The sequence below is a fragment of the Crocodylus siamensis genome, chromosome 14 (genome assembly GCF_052110815.1).
Source record: "Crocodylus siamensis isolate JL-2025a chromosome 14, ASM5211081v1, whole genome shotgun sequence".
NCBI lineage: Eukaryota > Metazoa > Chordata > Crocodylia > Crocodylidae > Crocodylus > Crocodylus siamensis.
Window position 1 is genome coordinate 3282819 of NC_143408.1, and position 15298 is coordinate 3298116.

The 15298-nt window shown below is 57.5% G+C and overlaps 1 protein-coding gene across 1 annotated transcript; it reads right to left on the minus strand.

Moving 5' to 3' along the window:
* Positions 1 to 7743: 7743 nt before the first annotated feature.
* Positions 7744 to 14936, minus strand: CDC34 (cell division cycle 34, ubiquitin conjugating enzyme). The gene is made up of 5 exons (XM_090027097.1): positions 14595 to 14936; positions 10649 to 10735; positions 9761 to 9858; positions 9350 to 9484; positions 7744 to 8687 (listed from the first exon to the last, which is right to left on the minus strand). The coding sequence occupies exons 1-5, from the start codon at positions 14769 to 14771 to the stop codon at positions 8468 to 8470; spliced, it is 717 nt and encodes a 238-aa protein (XP_089883223.1). The 5' UTR covers positions 14772 to 14936; the 3' UTR covers positions 7744 to 8467.
* Between the last annotated feature and the right edge of the window lie 362 nt (positions 14937 to 15298).

Genomic DNA, 15298 nt, shown 5'->3' on the forward strand with positions numbered 1-15298 from the left:
GACACCCTGGCCAAGAGTGTCCGGAGTGATTAGCACGGGCAAAGTGCATCTTAGGTGGTTTGTGCACAAGAGGAAAACAATGTGCGTTCAGAGTCCCATGGCCAGACTCGCAAATGGTTAACATCTCCTACCCCCCATGCCTGGCCAGCTCTGCAGTGCACTAAATGGCACCTAACACATGCTTGCTGTTGCTGCTCTTGTGCTTGGTGCTATCTAGGATCCAGTCCATGCTTCAGAGGTGTAGCTGGGCAGCTCTGTGCCCTGGGCAGCTGTGCAATGGTGCTGGCTGCCCTGGTGCCAGCACAGCAGCACGATCAGCCACTGCTGTGGCAGCAGCTATTTTTGCACCCCCAAATAAGCAGCACTTAGGAGTTGCTGCCCCAGTCCCCACCAGCAAAGATATGCTACTTCGGTGCTTGACGAACAAAGTAGGAACACCCGTCAGTGAGAGCCCAGCCAGACCCTGCATCTGAGCCCAGCTCTGCCAGTAGATTCCACCTAATGGAACCACTTTCAAGCTTCTTTTGCTGGATGATGGTAACAGATGCCCAAGGCAAACATTAGAGGCCTCCTCAAAGAGTGCAAGGAGAAAACACAGCCAGCTTATTCAAGAGAGGGCTTGGGAGCAGAATGGATAGTCCCCAAGAGCACACAATAACCATTAGGAGTGCAGTCTAGACCACCCTGCTGCAAGAGGCTTTAAAACATGAGCAGCCAGATGCAACGGCGCCCTTCTGCCTCCAGCAGCCTGCCAGTCTGCACCGCTTTCATTGCTGGCTGCTATCGGGAAACCCACGCGAGCATGCTGCCCGTGGCAGATAGCAGAAGGTTTCTAGTCAGTGCTTGCCTTCGATCAATTGCCAGCGGAGTCATGAGGATGAGGAGGCAATGTCGCATCTCCGGGGCGCTGCACACCAGCCTGGACAGACACAACCTGCACGTGGCATGGGCGGTTCCACAGCAAACACCCTCGGCAAGGTCTGCAGAAGTAGCACAGGGTTAAAAGCTCAGTCTGGGAGAGCTCAGGCCAGCACTGCACTTTGATCCCATCTGTATTGGCAGGTCTCTGCACTCCTGGCAGATTGGTGTTCTGGCCAAATTCCAGCTGGGTTGATTAGGCTCTGCTCATGTGAGATCCTTTTCCCCTCCCCTGTCCCCATGGATTTGCTTTCACCCCTAACCCTGCTCCCCTTTGCTAACCGTTTTATAAGAACAGCTAAGGAAGCCGCTCAAGAATGACATAACCAGCACAGTGACTCCTGCGTGGCCTGTTGCATCCCATCCATGAGCCCTTCAGCATCATCACACTTGTTTTCAGACAAGCCGCAGGCAGGATGCATTTGTCTGCTGCTGCTGCAAGCTATTAGGTGGCTGCTAGGTTTCACCCCAGAAGTGGCTGCATTTTAGTGAGGGGCTGGAAAGTGCAGAAGGGCTTCTGCCAGCCTGAAATGAGGCAAGAAACACGAGTGGGATCAGGCAGGACAACCAGGATTCTGGAGAAGAGGCTTCAGCAGCAACCTGTGCCCATGCGGTGACCCCCAATCTCACACCTGGGGACTTTGACTCCTAAGCCAGCAAGTCAGCATCCTGCACAAATGCCATCTTGCAGACACTCTGGCGTTAATCTTTAATTTTTATGGGGGAAAAGGTAGGTGATCTGGTGCCTCAGATGTTTCAAGAGCTGGGAGCAGGCCTCTCCACTGTCTTTAGGAAGGACACTTTTATTATTGCGCTCTTACCTGCACTAAAATATGCCAACCCTGAGCCTCTCTACTGGGCTGGAGCATGGCCTGAAAACCCTTTAGCTGGGAATGCAAAGAATGAGGGCCCTTCCTCACAACCCTATGCCCTGGGGCAGGGGTTAGGTGTTTATATTCATTGCAAATTTCTTTCTAAATTGGCTGGGCAGGCATTAGATCAGTTAATCATATGGATGAACTGATGGGCTTATTCAGCAGAGGATCTGGGGGTACCCTGAGATGTGGGGAAAGAGGTTGGGAGCTCTTGGAAAAAGTCCCTTATCCCCTCCCCTTAGTTTAGTTTTAGTTTTTGCTGGTCCCTGGAGCTGCTTTGCTCTCCCCTTTCCTTAGTAGCACTATCTAGCCCTCCAGGGGTGAGTGTTTAATCAGGAGGGAGAAGGGGGTTGGGATGCAGAGAACAATACCAGGACAGCAGAACAAAGGCCAAAGCCAGCCACCAGCTCCTTCCAGAGGATAAGCATGTCCCTGGCTTATGGGGCAACTGCTGAGATCAAACCCAGGGGGAGAGGAAGCTTCTTAATCAGCTGAAGTGATTATCAGGTGGGAATCAGAAAGGCTATGTAGTTATCACATTGCACAAAGGGCCAGGTGCATTCTTTCAAGGGAGGTGCAATTTTCCTTTGCACTGGGGCTTAGGGCCCCTGGGGAGGTGGGAGACACAGGGACTTAGGAAACAAAGCCTGGAAGCAGCCCATTTTCTCCAAATTCCTGGCTTAAAAGCAGCAAGCAATAGTGTCTGCAGTCCAGTTAGTCCCTTGAGTGCCAGCACCCTTTCCTAGCTCAACTTCAGCTGAACACAGCTAATATCTGCAAAAGCAGAGGACAGATGAGATGGCAAGTGTGGAGAAAGGGGGTGAGATGACTGATCTGGAGCAGCCTGACCCACCTTCAGCTCTACATGACTTTTCAGTACTAATAGAGAGACTTAAAAAGAAAAAAAAAAAAAGGGTGGGGGGTGTATTGTAATTGCCCCTTTGGTTTCTCAGCTTTTGGGTGCAGCCTGCTCAGATTTTTCCAGGCTTTTCTCCACAGACAGTTGTGGAAAAAAAGTCACTTAAATTTCAACACATGGGAATCAAGAGCCTCACCTCTGACTCCTGAAGCTCAGGTTCAAACATGCCCATGCATCCAGTGAGGCCAGAGAGTGGGTACCCTGCCCCTCTGCATACCCTTGGCTAAGCAGGGCCTGGAAGGCAAACCCCCACTCCCCAAAAAAACAACCCCAAACCAGCCTAAAGCAGTGATGCACTAGAAATGTGCCATGCCAAGACATTTGCAGAGATGCAGGGAAGGAGTTCAGGAAGATTCAGCAGGTGAATGAGACAAAGCCAGCCCAGGCAGGTGTGGGAAGCTATGGGCAAACCCCTGCAGCCAGGTCCCAATGACCCAAGGTGCCCCCGACTATGGAGGGCAGAAGCATTGCAGCCCATTTCCCCGGCAGCTCACCTAGGGGTTCATGCCCAACCCCGTGCGGTGCCATAGGGCACTTGCTTGCTCTTCCCCGTTCCCAGCCCAGTGGTGGAAAGGGCAGGACTGGTATCCCTGCTCTCCATCCACGACAGGTGACCACAGGGCAAGCTTCCCTAGCAGTATGCCTTTCCCACCCCTGGAGGGAAGGAGCGCTCATCTCTTAGCCTCCCCACAGACATTATAAATGAGGTTCTTTGGGTAAATCCAATATCTTTTATTAGGCCAAAAGATATCAGATTTACACAAAGAGCCTTGTCTGCCTACATCCTGGCGGTGGGGAGGACATGGAATGAATGCTAAGCCTCAGCACCTGTGCGGGCAAAGCTGTATCTCTGCCCTGCAGAGGGACTGGTTGGGTCTATTGAAAGACGGCTGGGTACTCAGCAGCTTGCCCTGTAAAAAGTAACAGCCCCAAATGAGGCACAAGGAAAACCAAGCACAGAGGGGGATAAATAAAGCAGCAGAAAGGTGTGGCGGGGTATGGGCCTGGCTGGACCCAAGCTGAAAATGCAGCAGTTGTCAGATCCAAAATGCCTTGCTCCCATTCAGCGGCACTTTGCTTAGTGAGAGCAGCCAGCCCTTGTGACCGGAGGACAGCTTTGAGCACTGCGTGAAGCTCAGGATAGTCCCTAGGGCCTGGCCCAAGAGTGGAGACAGGGGTCTGAGCCCGGAGCACCATCTGGGGGAAGCCCCAGGGCAAGGGGTGTAGGTAGCTGGGGACCAGGACAGCAGACGGCAGCACAAGAGGGAATGAGACCTCAGGGAATTGCCAGGAGGCAGCACAGCAGGGCCTGGGGAAGGAAGAACTCCAGACAGCTCGATGCTGTGGCCCAGCCCAGGGCCCCCTGGCTCCCTCCAGCATGTCTAGACAGGCATTAGGGCTGCCCGATGGCCAGCAATAGCACCTGATAGCATGAACGGCCCCCCCACCGTTGGAATTCAGCTCCAGGGGAGGGTCTCAGCCAAAGATTTGGACTCCAGCCCTGTAAGCTGGAGAGCAGCAGGGAGTCAGAGCGACCCTAAGCTACAGGAGTTGCCTTGGACCCCTGCTGCAATGGACACCTCCCCGGGGACAGCCACCACCTCCAAGCTAAGCAAGGAGCCCGCTCTGGGGTCACTTTGAAAGGCTGGGGTGAGAGAAACTCTGGAAGGACAGGGAGCTGCAGCTGCTCCATCCAGCTGGAGGCTGTTTCCAGAGGAGACCAGACAGGGACCCGCAGCTGTACACTCCACAATGGGAACAGCTGGCCTAGCCCAAGTGCTGGGCACTCAGTGCTGGTGGATGAGGCTATGAGAGCACAGACCATCCTGCTCCCAACCTGGTGGCCAGGATGTGGACCCAGGACCGAGACGGCCCCATGCCCCGGAAGCGGCACAGGCTGGGGACACGTGCATCAGTCGTCCCCCATGCACAGGCCCTGCCAGCCCTCTGCCCCCTCCACACCAGGCATCAGGCTGCGCAAGAGGCTGCTTGTGCTCTCCCTGGATATCACCGGGCTCCTGCCAGGCCCCTCCTACTCCAGCACCTGGCCTCAATCAACCCGCAGGAAGCAGGGCAATTCCAGCATCAGGCTCCTGACTGTCACATGATGGAGAAGCTAGTCATGTTTTCCAGGACCGGCGGGCAGGAGACAGGCACCAGGGCGGGGAGGCCAAGCAAGCTGGTTTCCTCCACAAAACAGAGATTTGAGGCTAAAAGCATGAAGAGCCTGCGGGGTTGCACTCAAGTGCCTCTTGGCAACAGCCTGCGCTCTCAGCCCAGTCAGCCAGACTCTGCTTCCTGCATCAGCTCTTCTGCAAGGAAGGTCTTGCATGGTTCCTACATGCAAAGAGTACCCACTCCTGCCTGGTCCAGTGGGGACAAGGAATGATGAACTGGGGGGGGGGAGAAGATGAGACTACTTCTCCCTGTCAGAGCCCAGCCTGGAGAATTGGAAACAGCCCTGAGGATGGAAGCAACAGCACAGAACATGCACCATAGCACACGCCCTTCGAGGTGGCCAAGTCCCACAGCAACTGGGCTGAGCTCAGGAAGGGAACAGATCCGGCTGGGGACAGACGTCCAAGGGAAGCAAGGGCACGGCAGGCTGGACCAGGTAACGCAAGCAGCCGGGGCAGGCGTCTGCTCCTGGGAGGAGCTGGAGCTTGACTTGCATGGGGGAATTTCAAGCCCTTGGCAGCACCCAGGAGGGTGGTACGAAGCCGGACTCCTGGGCTCCATTCCCAGCTCCGATTCACTAGGGGTCAAAAACAGCCTCCCAGGCCAAGCCCCCAGCTGATTTTCTAGGCCTGGTGCTTTTGGGCAGTGCTTAGAGATCCCCAGAGTGGGGGGGGGGGGGAAATCGATGCTCCAGGAGTCCCTGCTGCAGTCTCCCAGCCCCAGCAACCAGGCAGGAGCCCAGAGCTCCCTCCTTGGCTCAGCTCGGCTGTCACAGGTGGCCACAGTTGTGGCCAACGGCCTGGTTTCACTGGCGACAGAACCCACAGCCTCTCTGTATTTGGAGCTACACACTCGGATCTGCTCTGCCATGGCACAGAGTGCCAAGCGCCTCAGCTCTGCCTCAAGGAAACCCCTGCTTGGGCCCAGGCAGGGTGTAGGAACCTCCCCCAGCTGACCCACGCAGGGCACTTTGTGCCCGAGAGCTTGTCCAACATCTCTCCCAATTGCACAGTTGGTTTAATAAGATCTCACCAAATTTCTCCTGGCCCAGACCATTCAGGTGATGTTGCTTCAGCTCTACCTTACTTCTATGTCTCCTCTCCATGGATCAGCTGGCTGAGAGCACCACCTTCAGGCCAGATCCGGCTCGTAGGAAGGGTTTGTCTCTGCCTTCCCAGCCCTGGAGAGAGAGAGCGAGCTGCAGTCACAAACACAATCCAGCCTGCACTGACACCGATTGCTCTGGTCCAGACACCGTAACGCTTCCCTTGCTGCTCACATCAGCTCACCTAGGATTAAAGGTAAAAGGAGACATCTTTCGGTCTCCAGGGAAGCCAGAGCAGAAGAGAGCGTGGCTGGCTCTCCCATAGGTTCAGAAGGGCTCCTAATAACATGCATTACTGGAGCAGCATCAAGGCCCTTTAGGCAGGACTAATGCCGTGTTGTGCTGAGCACTTGCTGTCAGACTCAGCGCTGAAATGCAGGTCCTGTGGACGTGCCTGCACACTTACATACGGTGCCCCTGGCTGGAATCACACAGGCAGGCACAAGACAGGAGCAAGGGCTGAGCAATGGAGGAGTTGATGCTTAATCTCTCAGCCTGACAGGGAGGGAAGTTCGGGCCACTACAGCCATATCCACCTCTGCCACGCAGGAGACAAATCCAGACTGCCAGAGGCTGCAGGCAACATGGCCACACCTGCTTTGGAGAATACGTACGTTGAGTTATAGAGCATGAAACCTGCAGAGAGGGGCACCTTCCCTGAGCTCAGCCTGCCAGCTGTGCCTGGAGCATCGGAGCATCTGTGTGAGGTCGGGCCCATGCTTGGGATCGATTTCCACATCCGCCGAGGTCGTTCTACACCAGGGTGGCCAAGCTGTGGCACGTGGCAGAGTAACGGACAGATAGGGCAGGGAGCAGAAAGCAGAGCAGGTCAGGCAGAGGAAAGGGACGGGAGTTGATGGGTTGGTCAGGAACAGGAACCCCAGGAGAGAAGGGCGATGGGAAGAGTTGGCATGGGGCTTGTAGGAGCTTACTCCCTGTGAAAGACCCCAGACCCTCCTGGAAACCAGCCGCCTCCAGTTCCTAACCTGGCAGGAAGGGCCCCTCCTGGAGCCAGCTGTATTGCATAGGCTGGGGCAGAGCCAAGCTCTTGCTACCACCCCACTGGCTCCTGGTCCCAGCACTTCGAGATGGATCCACACCCTGGTCTCCCCACCCCACAGCATTCCCCAACAGACGAACAGTTGAAGGCAGCCACAAAACCAGTCACCATGCCTTCCATCTTCCCCAGTGACCTACCAGGCCAGGAACCTCCCCTGTCCCCCATCTGCTACATCTCAGGGCCCTGACCTCGCTCTGCGACATGGCACCTCTCAGATGTCTTTAGCTGTTCACAGCCCAGGCCAAGAGCCTCCTGGCGCATTGTGTCCAGCCTGCTCTGCCCTGATCAGATCCTGGTGATGGAGCAGGGACCGAAACCGCAACATCCTGTATGTTAGAGACACCTGGTGCTCTCAGTGAGGACCCTCGTTTGGCCTGGTCGGTCCACCACAGGCACACCCAGGGCAAGGGACGGTCCTTCGCCCACAGGATGGGCAGGGAGGCCTGACTACTTCCCACTCGCAGCAAGAGCCACCCCTGTTATATCTGACCTGTCCACTGCTCCTGCCTGCCTCCCCCTCACAGGGTACCAGCCCATTTGCCGCATCACTGATCCCTGGACTCCTTCCCCTCCCTGCCCTGCAGTCCCCACACCTGCCCCAACCCTCTGCTTAAGGGTTAACATCATCGTGGACTTCAGGGCAGCGCCCCCCAACCCTGGTACAAGTGGTGCCTCTGATGACTGAAGGCAGCACAACCACTCCCTTAAAAGTACTTTTATTAAATAGTTTTCAAAAAAAAAAAAAAAAATCCAAAACAGAACAAAACAACCCCCAAAGCAGCAGGAAGAGTTAAAACAACCCCCCCCCAGCTTGTCGACTGCAGCTGAGATCCACCCTGGGGCACCCTTCACCTCTGCCCACTTCCCCATGAAGGAGGGCCCCAGGGAGGAAGGGAGCTGCCTCAGCCCAGGCTGTGCATGCTGGGATCTCAGTCCCTGGGCCCAACGGGCTCCTGAAGTGCAAGGAAGGGGCTAGTGGGAGCAAGGACTGTTCCCACGGCTTGTGGTCCTTTGCAGCTGACCCCGCTCACAGCAGCCCCTGCCACTTCTCCACCCAACAGGCTGCATCAGCTCCACACAGCCATCCCCAAGCTGTTTCTCCCACACAGGGTATAAGACCAATTTCACCCCATGGAGACATCCCCTCTCACTCCACCCAGAGATGCCAGCTTCCACGTCCAGGCAGATACAGAAAATACCTCATGAATCCCCCCCACCCCCATCCCCCCCATATAAAACTGGGTTATATTTTACAAAGACAGCAGTGGTTTCTCTTGCACAGCAGCACAGTCTCCCCGTGAGGTAGAGCGCGAGGGCTGGGGCCGACTGAGCCGAGATTCAAACCAGGGCATCCGAGCCGAGGTAAAATTCAGGAGTTTATAAAGGAGCTTTGGCGCAGGCAGGGGGGGATGTCAGGACTCCTCGTTGCCAGAGTCATCCTCATTGCCATAGCAGCTGTCAGCGTCGTCGTCGTCCTCCTCCATCTCATCATCTTCGTAGTAGTCATCGTAGAAGAGGTCCGAGCCCTCGTCTGGGGCTGGCGTCTTGGTTTTCACGCAGTACTCGGCCAGTGTGGTGGGCACCTTCACGCCGTCCCGCTCCGCATCCACCTTGGTTCCCAGGACTTGCTTCCTGCGAGGGGCCAGGAGCAGTGAAAACAGGGTTGAGATGATAGCAGCGGAGGGATCATAGGTATTTATAGGTTAATCCTGGCATGGGGTGCCAGGCAGGAGCCTGAAGTCTTTGCAAGGTGTCACAGCCTGCCTGGCCAGGGCTGCCCCAGGCACCATCGTGGCAAGAATAGTCTAGATGTGGGTGGAAAGGGCCTCGAAGCAGCCTCAACTTCCCCCTCCCTCAGTGGGGCTTCCCCAGACCTGCAAGAGCCCAGCCCTTTTGTGCAGGAAGGTGGGCACTGCCCTGCTGCAGGAGATGGGCTGTTGCCCATGCAGCCAAGATGCAGATGGGGGAAGCGTCTCCCCCACCCCCGAGGCTTGGCAGACCGGGACTCATGCTGCAGCTGTCCTTCATGGGGTGATCACCTGTGGATCTGCCCGTGAAACCCGTGTCCAGCGTAGTTGAGCCCTGAATGCACACAGACCCCCCAGCCAACCTGGCAGTTACCCAGGCCTCCTGGTCTCTACCACTAGCCTTGAAAAGCAGAGCGATGGTGGTGGAAATCTCCCCAAGGCCTTTGCCCCCATGCCCAGGTGGGAGCATCTGAGTGCCCTCCTGAGCAGAGCGACCTCAGCTACATGCCTCCCCCACTCATCTGACTGCCAGTCACACTCCCTTACCTGATGATGTCCGCATACTCTCGGTCCTTCCCTTTGCTCTCTTTCCACTTGCGGTACATGACCGAGGCATCCACATTAGCTGGCGAGAACGTGTTGGGCTCGTTGAGCAGCGAGATCACGCTCAGGAGGATCGTCCTGGTGAGCATGGGCAAGGGGAGCAGTTAGAGCCAGGGAGGGGGGCTGAGCAACCACCCAGGTCTAACAAGGAGCAGGAAGGCACAGCACTATGCCAGGGCCGAGGGCTGTAGTGCCTAGATCCCACCTAGCTCGCACAAGCAGTGATTGTGGGCACTGACCATCAGCAGGGCAGATGCCAGGCCCACAGATAGAGCTGAAAGTCCATGCCGGGGGGGGGGGGGGGCTCTGCTAGCCTCAGCTCCGTGCTCCCTTGCCAGCTGCCCCACAGCTTACCGCACGTTCTGGGTGGGGTTCCACCGCTCCGATGGCAGCTCCCCGCTCTGCGGATCGTCCACTGGAGGATGCAGGATCGAGATGCAGACGTCCCCAGTCTGGAAGTGCAGGAGGAGACAGAGCTTAGCTGGGAGTCTCAGCCCCACAACCCAGTCCAGGAAGGGTGCCGATTCCTCTGCTACCTCCCAGCACCCCTCCCGTGGCTCTCCCCGTTTCTCAGGACACATGCCAGAAAGCAAGAAGCACCTTGAGGCTTCCCCTAGGCTTCTGAGGCCTCTCAGGGCAGCTGTGAAGCCACTTGCTGTGACAGATCCAGACTGCAGCCCCCTATCCTATACTGTACCTCTGCACCTGGAGACCCATCTCCTTGGTGGCAGTTGGTGGCAGACATTTGCTCCAGGCAGGCTCGAAAGGCAGTTTAGAGCCTGACCCTGCCCAACCAGCCTTCTGGATCCTCAAGGCCCAGGCAGGTGCCAAGCAGTGGAATAGCTGTGAGTCACCAGCAGACCAGCTGGGGCCCTCCCTGGGCTGGCTCGTACCCCTCCCTGCCTGGTAAACACCCGCGCAGTGTTATCGACACGCTTCCGGCCACTATGCAAGACCTGCAGGCTGCTCATCCCTGGCTCCACCTGTAGCCAGTCATGTCCAGCGGATGGGCAGGTTTCAGGAAGGGAAGAGCCAGACCAGGCCAGGTCCAGGGTGGCCGAGCTGTACCAAGCAAAGCCCAGGACACGGCTGGGCTGGCTGGAGCAGGTTTGCTCCCAGCACGGGGTCCCAGTGACATGCAGGCTGATTTCACCCAGTCCTTGGATCCAGCCCAGAAAACCCCCTGGGGGCCAGAGCAGTGGCTGAACAGGAGTCCTCATTAGCACAGCCACAGAGACCCACCTCATAGATGTTTGGGTGCCACATCTTGGTGAGGAAGCGGAAGGCAGGAGGGGAGTAGGGGTAGTCAACAGGAAACCGGAGGCGGGCCTGTGATGGAAAGGGGAGAGGTCAGTGTTCTGGCTCAGGAGGAAGCAGCCTTGGGAGCCAGATGCATTGTGGAGGCCCAGACCAACCCCATGGACGCCCTTCAGGGCAGCCCCAAGGCTGCATTGTGGGTTGGGGCTCAGCCTCCCCCCCCGGCTCCCCACGTACCCCAGAGAGGATGGAAGTAATCAAGGGCTCAGAGCCTGGAGGCAGACGCTCCACCCCAGAACTGGCAGCACCAGCCCACAGGCTCAACCCTGCCCATCAACAGGAGGCTGATGACTTCCTCAGGGCATGGGGGACTGTGCAACCGAGAGCTGTTAACCCTGGCCCCAAGCAGGGGCAGGGGACAGAGCATACGCCAGCTCAGAGTATCTGGGACACAACGTGCAAGCAAGGCCCTGCCATCCTGCCCTGGAGGAGGAAGAGATGCCAAGCCCACAGGGTTAGGGACCCAGCTTGCATGACCTAGGGCATGGGATGTGCCTTTCTCCCCTTAGGATGGCACAGGCCAGGCAGAGGAGACTTATACTACTTCAGAGAGAAATGAGGCTGGAAGGGATCTCAAGAGATCATCTAGTCCAAGCAGGGTTCAAGTCTGCGACCTTCGTGTTATTAGCAGCACACTAGGAACTCCCAACCCTACTTAGAAGCAGGCGGGAGGGAAAATGCACCCATGGTGTCATGGTCTGGGGGCAACCTGCTCCCTCCTGCCTCCCTGATCCCAAAAGGAAGATGCTCAGTTGCATCATGGCCCATCTGGACACCCAGGACAACAGGGCTCCAGATAATGGGGGCTGCCAAATGCCACACATCGCCTCTGGGTACAGGACTGTCCATCAGAGACTGGCAGCATGGGAACAATGGCAGCAGTTCTGAGCTTGTGGACAGGCAGCTGGGCCCTGCTGGCACAAAGGCGCTGCCCACAGAGGAAGTCTGCAGTACGGAGAGCCATCTACTAGGTCAGGTTTGCTGGAAGTGGCAATGCTGGTCAGGAGTTCCCCCCCGGCCAAGGCCAAGCCCTGTTATCAAAAACTAGGCTGGTGCGTGGTGCCTCCTCCCTGATAATTCTGCCCCAGTTCCTCCTTTCGAGACTCATCAGCTCATTTCCTTTCTGGCTCATCCAGCAATTACCCTCCTCTGCCAACCTTGACACTGCCCCGGGCCACAGCACCCCGCCCCGGACATCTGGATGAGGGCTTGCTGTGCTTGATGGCCCACAGAGAAAACAACCCTGCTTATTCACTTCCTCGTGCAGATCCCAGTGTCGACATGGGACCAAGCGGACAGACCCACAGAGCCGTCCCAGCCGTGAGGCCAAGCGCATTGACGTGGATCCACCTGGCAGCAGCTAGTCAAGACACACCCTTGGAAGAACAAAATGTCAACTTCAAGGGTCTAAAATCTCCCTGCTACAAACTGGACTGGGATGGAGCTCAGAAGACAGCTTGTTCCCAGCCCTGAGTTCCTCCCAAGCCCATTTCCTACTGGATCTTACAAGCTGTGTCAGCTAAAGCAGCACGCAAGGCAGATCTGTTGGGCAGATGGCGAGAAGGTTAAGTGAGTTGACCTGACAACAGGTAGTAGCAGAAGCAGAGGTGCTGGACTCCTGACTAAGCCCCCTTCCCAAACCCACTGACTGGATAAGGAAAGGGGCAGCCACCAAGCTGGGAGCAGGGGTGATTTCTAAGGGCAGTTTAAGCCAAGGCCTCTGATGATGAGATACAGGAGCCAGAGCAAGGGCTGCCCCGAGAGAAAGCCTTGAACCAAGCCATGAACCCATCTCTGAGCAGACATCTTCCACTCTTCCTCCCCTGCATACCCTAAAAGAGAAGTGCAGAGGGACACACATCTCGCCCAATACTCCCAGTGCAGCCAAGGAAGCCCTGTGGGGGTGGTGAGCTCCAGGCGATGGCTCTCAAGCCAGCGTGGGAAATGTGGAACAAAGGAAGACAGCTTCCCTCCCACCATACAGAGCTCCACCAAGCACCTGAACATGTCTGCAAAGAGATGCCGCCCCCTGCAATGTTTTGGAAAAGAGAAGCCTAAGAACACAAGAGCCACACTAGCTCAGACCCACAGTCCAGCGTCCCATCTCCAACAGTGGCAGGGGTGGATGCTGTAGGGGTAGCGCTAAACCGTGTACCTCTGAAGTGATTTTTCCTAATCAACACCCTCCCAGGCATCTAACATCTCCAACCATTCACTTCAACATCCACTGAGAGCCATCTTCCATGATACAAACGCAAGCAGCACTCAGGACACCTGGGCTCCAACAATCAGGCTTCGGCCGCGCTTCAGTTCTGGGAAGCGATCGTTACCGCCGCTCTCTTGAAATGCTCGCACAGCCTCCAAGACCGGTGCTCGGAGCTTAACACCGGGTGATTCAAGCCCTAAAAATAGCCAGTCCCCATTGAGAATGAGACCGAGCACAACCGAGTTCAGGTGCTAAAAATAAGCCCCTGCAAATGTTGTGGCTGTGCCCAGCTGACCGCGCAGCATGTCTCGTGCTCCCATGCCAGGTCCTGCGGCAGGCAGCAGATAAACAGAGGGTTAGAGTGAGCCAAGGAGAGAGATTTTCACCCTCCGGCTTCAGGACTGGGGAGGAATCCATTAGCTGCCCAGCACCAGGAGCTTGTCTGCTAGTCCAAACCTTGATTTTAGCTTGGCAACAGCACCTCAACCATGCCCAGCGCAGCCAAGCTAAGCCATCGGCCAACAGCAGCCAGAAGCTCAGTGCGAAATGCAGACCAGGACATCTTGTCATGCTGTGCACAGCCTCCCCGCCACAACCCCACATGGTCCTGAATGTTACTCCCATCCTCAGGTGCAGGCTGGAGCCCAGTTGGCTGCAGGAAGCCAGCACAGGAAGAGGGAGGACTACAGGCCCATTCGCTCTACTGACGTGTTTCCATCCTGTCTTTCAACGCAGCCTCACACCCACAGCCAGAGTATCGCGTCCAGTTCTGGGCGCTGCAAAGCTCGAGAGAGTCCAGAGAAGGGCCCACCCATACGATCAGAGACTTGCCCCCGGTCCCTCAGCCTTTCCTGTGCTCTTCAGCTTGAAGAAGAGAAGGCCGAGAGGGGACTTGGTAGCAGCTACCGCTACATCGGGGAAAACATCAAGGGCTTGGTGAGCAACTGTTCACCAGGGCACCTGAGAGGAAAACCAGGAGTAACAGGTCACAAAGTCCTGGAAGATCAGATTCAGGCGCAACATTAGGAAAAATTTCTTCACAATGAGGGTGTAAGGACTGTGGCACACGCTCCCCCCAGAGGTGGTGCAATCGCCTACCCTGGAAATCCTCAAGATGGTCACCTTGCTGGGGTCATCTGACCCAACGATCTTCTGAGGTCCCTTCCAGCCCCCAAAGTGTCCGAATCTACACATTCAGGTCCCAAGCCGCGCTCAGAACAAGCCCCTTTGTGGCACTGGATGGGATCGAGCACCTCCAAGGAAGGGGGACCCTGCGGCACAGCTACAGGTGTGGGGCCCATGCCAGCAGAGGGTCCCTACGCCCCAGGGACCAGTGCCTTCGCCCCCCTTGAAACAAGGCAGCACCCAGCAGGCCCCAGAGCTTTCTCTTCTTGCTTCCCGACGTGGTGGGGCTGCTCTGAAGTGGCTCTGGCACCGGGCTGACTCACGGGGTGCAGCACCCAGCCGCACCCGGCCCAGAGCAAGGGGAGGAAGGAAGAAAGCCTGCCCCTCCCGTCCCTGCTTCCCCGCGGTACAGGGGCCCCTTCGGGAGTCCCCCACCCCCCGAGGAGACCAACCCCGGGAACAAAGCGCCCAAAGGCAGCCGGGACGGGGGGGGGGGATCCCGAGACCCCTGGAGCCCCTCGAGCCGGCTCGGACGCGCACCTTGAAGTAGCCGCCCTCGTAGTGGGTGTTGGGGGGCCCGAAGATCGCCACCTCCCAGTTGTACAGGTCGCCCTCATCCACCAGCGTGACCCGGAACCCCTCCACGGGCTCCTCCTGCAGCCCCTTCAGCTCCAGCAGCAGCGCCTTCTGCGAGCTGGGCACCAGCGGCCGCGCCATGGCGGGCGAGCCGGGTAGGCCGCGCGGAAGCCGGGGAGTCGCGTGAGCGCGGCGGCCGCGAGGAGACGGGACAGGCCGGGCAGCGCCGATCCGAGCCGAACGTTCCGAGCCGCGCCGAGCCCAGCCGCTGCGCCGCAGGGGACCACGGGACTTGTAGTCCGCTGGGTGGGAGGGGAGGATAGCCCCACCCCCGCCGCGCGCCGGCCGGCCTATGACGGAGGGCAGGGGGCGGGGCTTCCCGGCAGCCTGTGCGAGACGGGTGGGATTTGTGACTTCATGCGGGGCGCGGAAGAAGAAGAGACCACTGCGGCGGTGCAAATGGGGATGAGGAGGAGAAGAGACCACTGCTAGGGACGAGGAGAAGAGAGAAGAGAAGAGACCTCCCCCACCCCTCCAGCAGTGGTCTCTTCTCCTCTTCTTCCCCATTCCCCCCCAGCAGCGCAGAGACCACTGCTGGGGGAGAGAGGAAGAGACCAGACCACGGGGGGGGGGGGCGCTCTTCCCAACTCGTCAGCATCCGGGGGCCC

Excerpts from the sequence above, each read along its gene's own strand:
- CDC34 (XM_090027097.1), bottom strand. The coding sequence starts at position 14,771 with ATGGCGCGGCCGCTGGTGCCCAGCTCGCAGAAGGCGCTGCTGCTGGAG. Across the intron at positions 10,736-14,594 it reads ACGAGGGCGGCTACTTCAAG|GCCCGCCTCCGGTTTCCTGT; the intron begins GTGCGCGTCCGA and ends TTTCCATCACAG. Across the intron at positions 9,859-10,648 it reads GGCACCCAAACATCTATGAG|ACTGGGGACGTCTGCATCTC; the intron begins GTGGGTCTCTGT and ends CTGCACTTCCAG.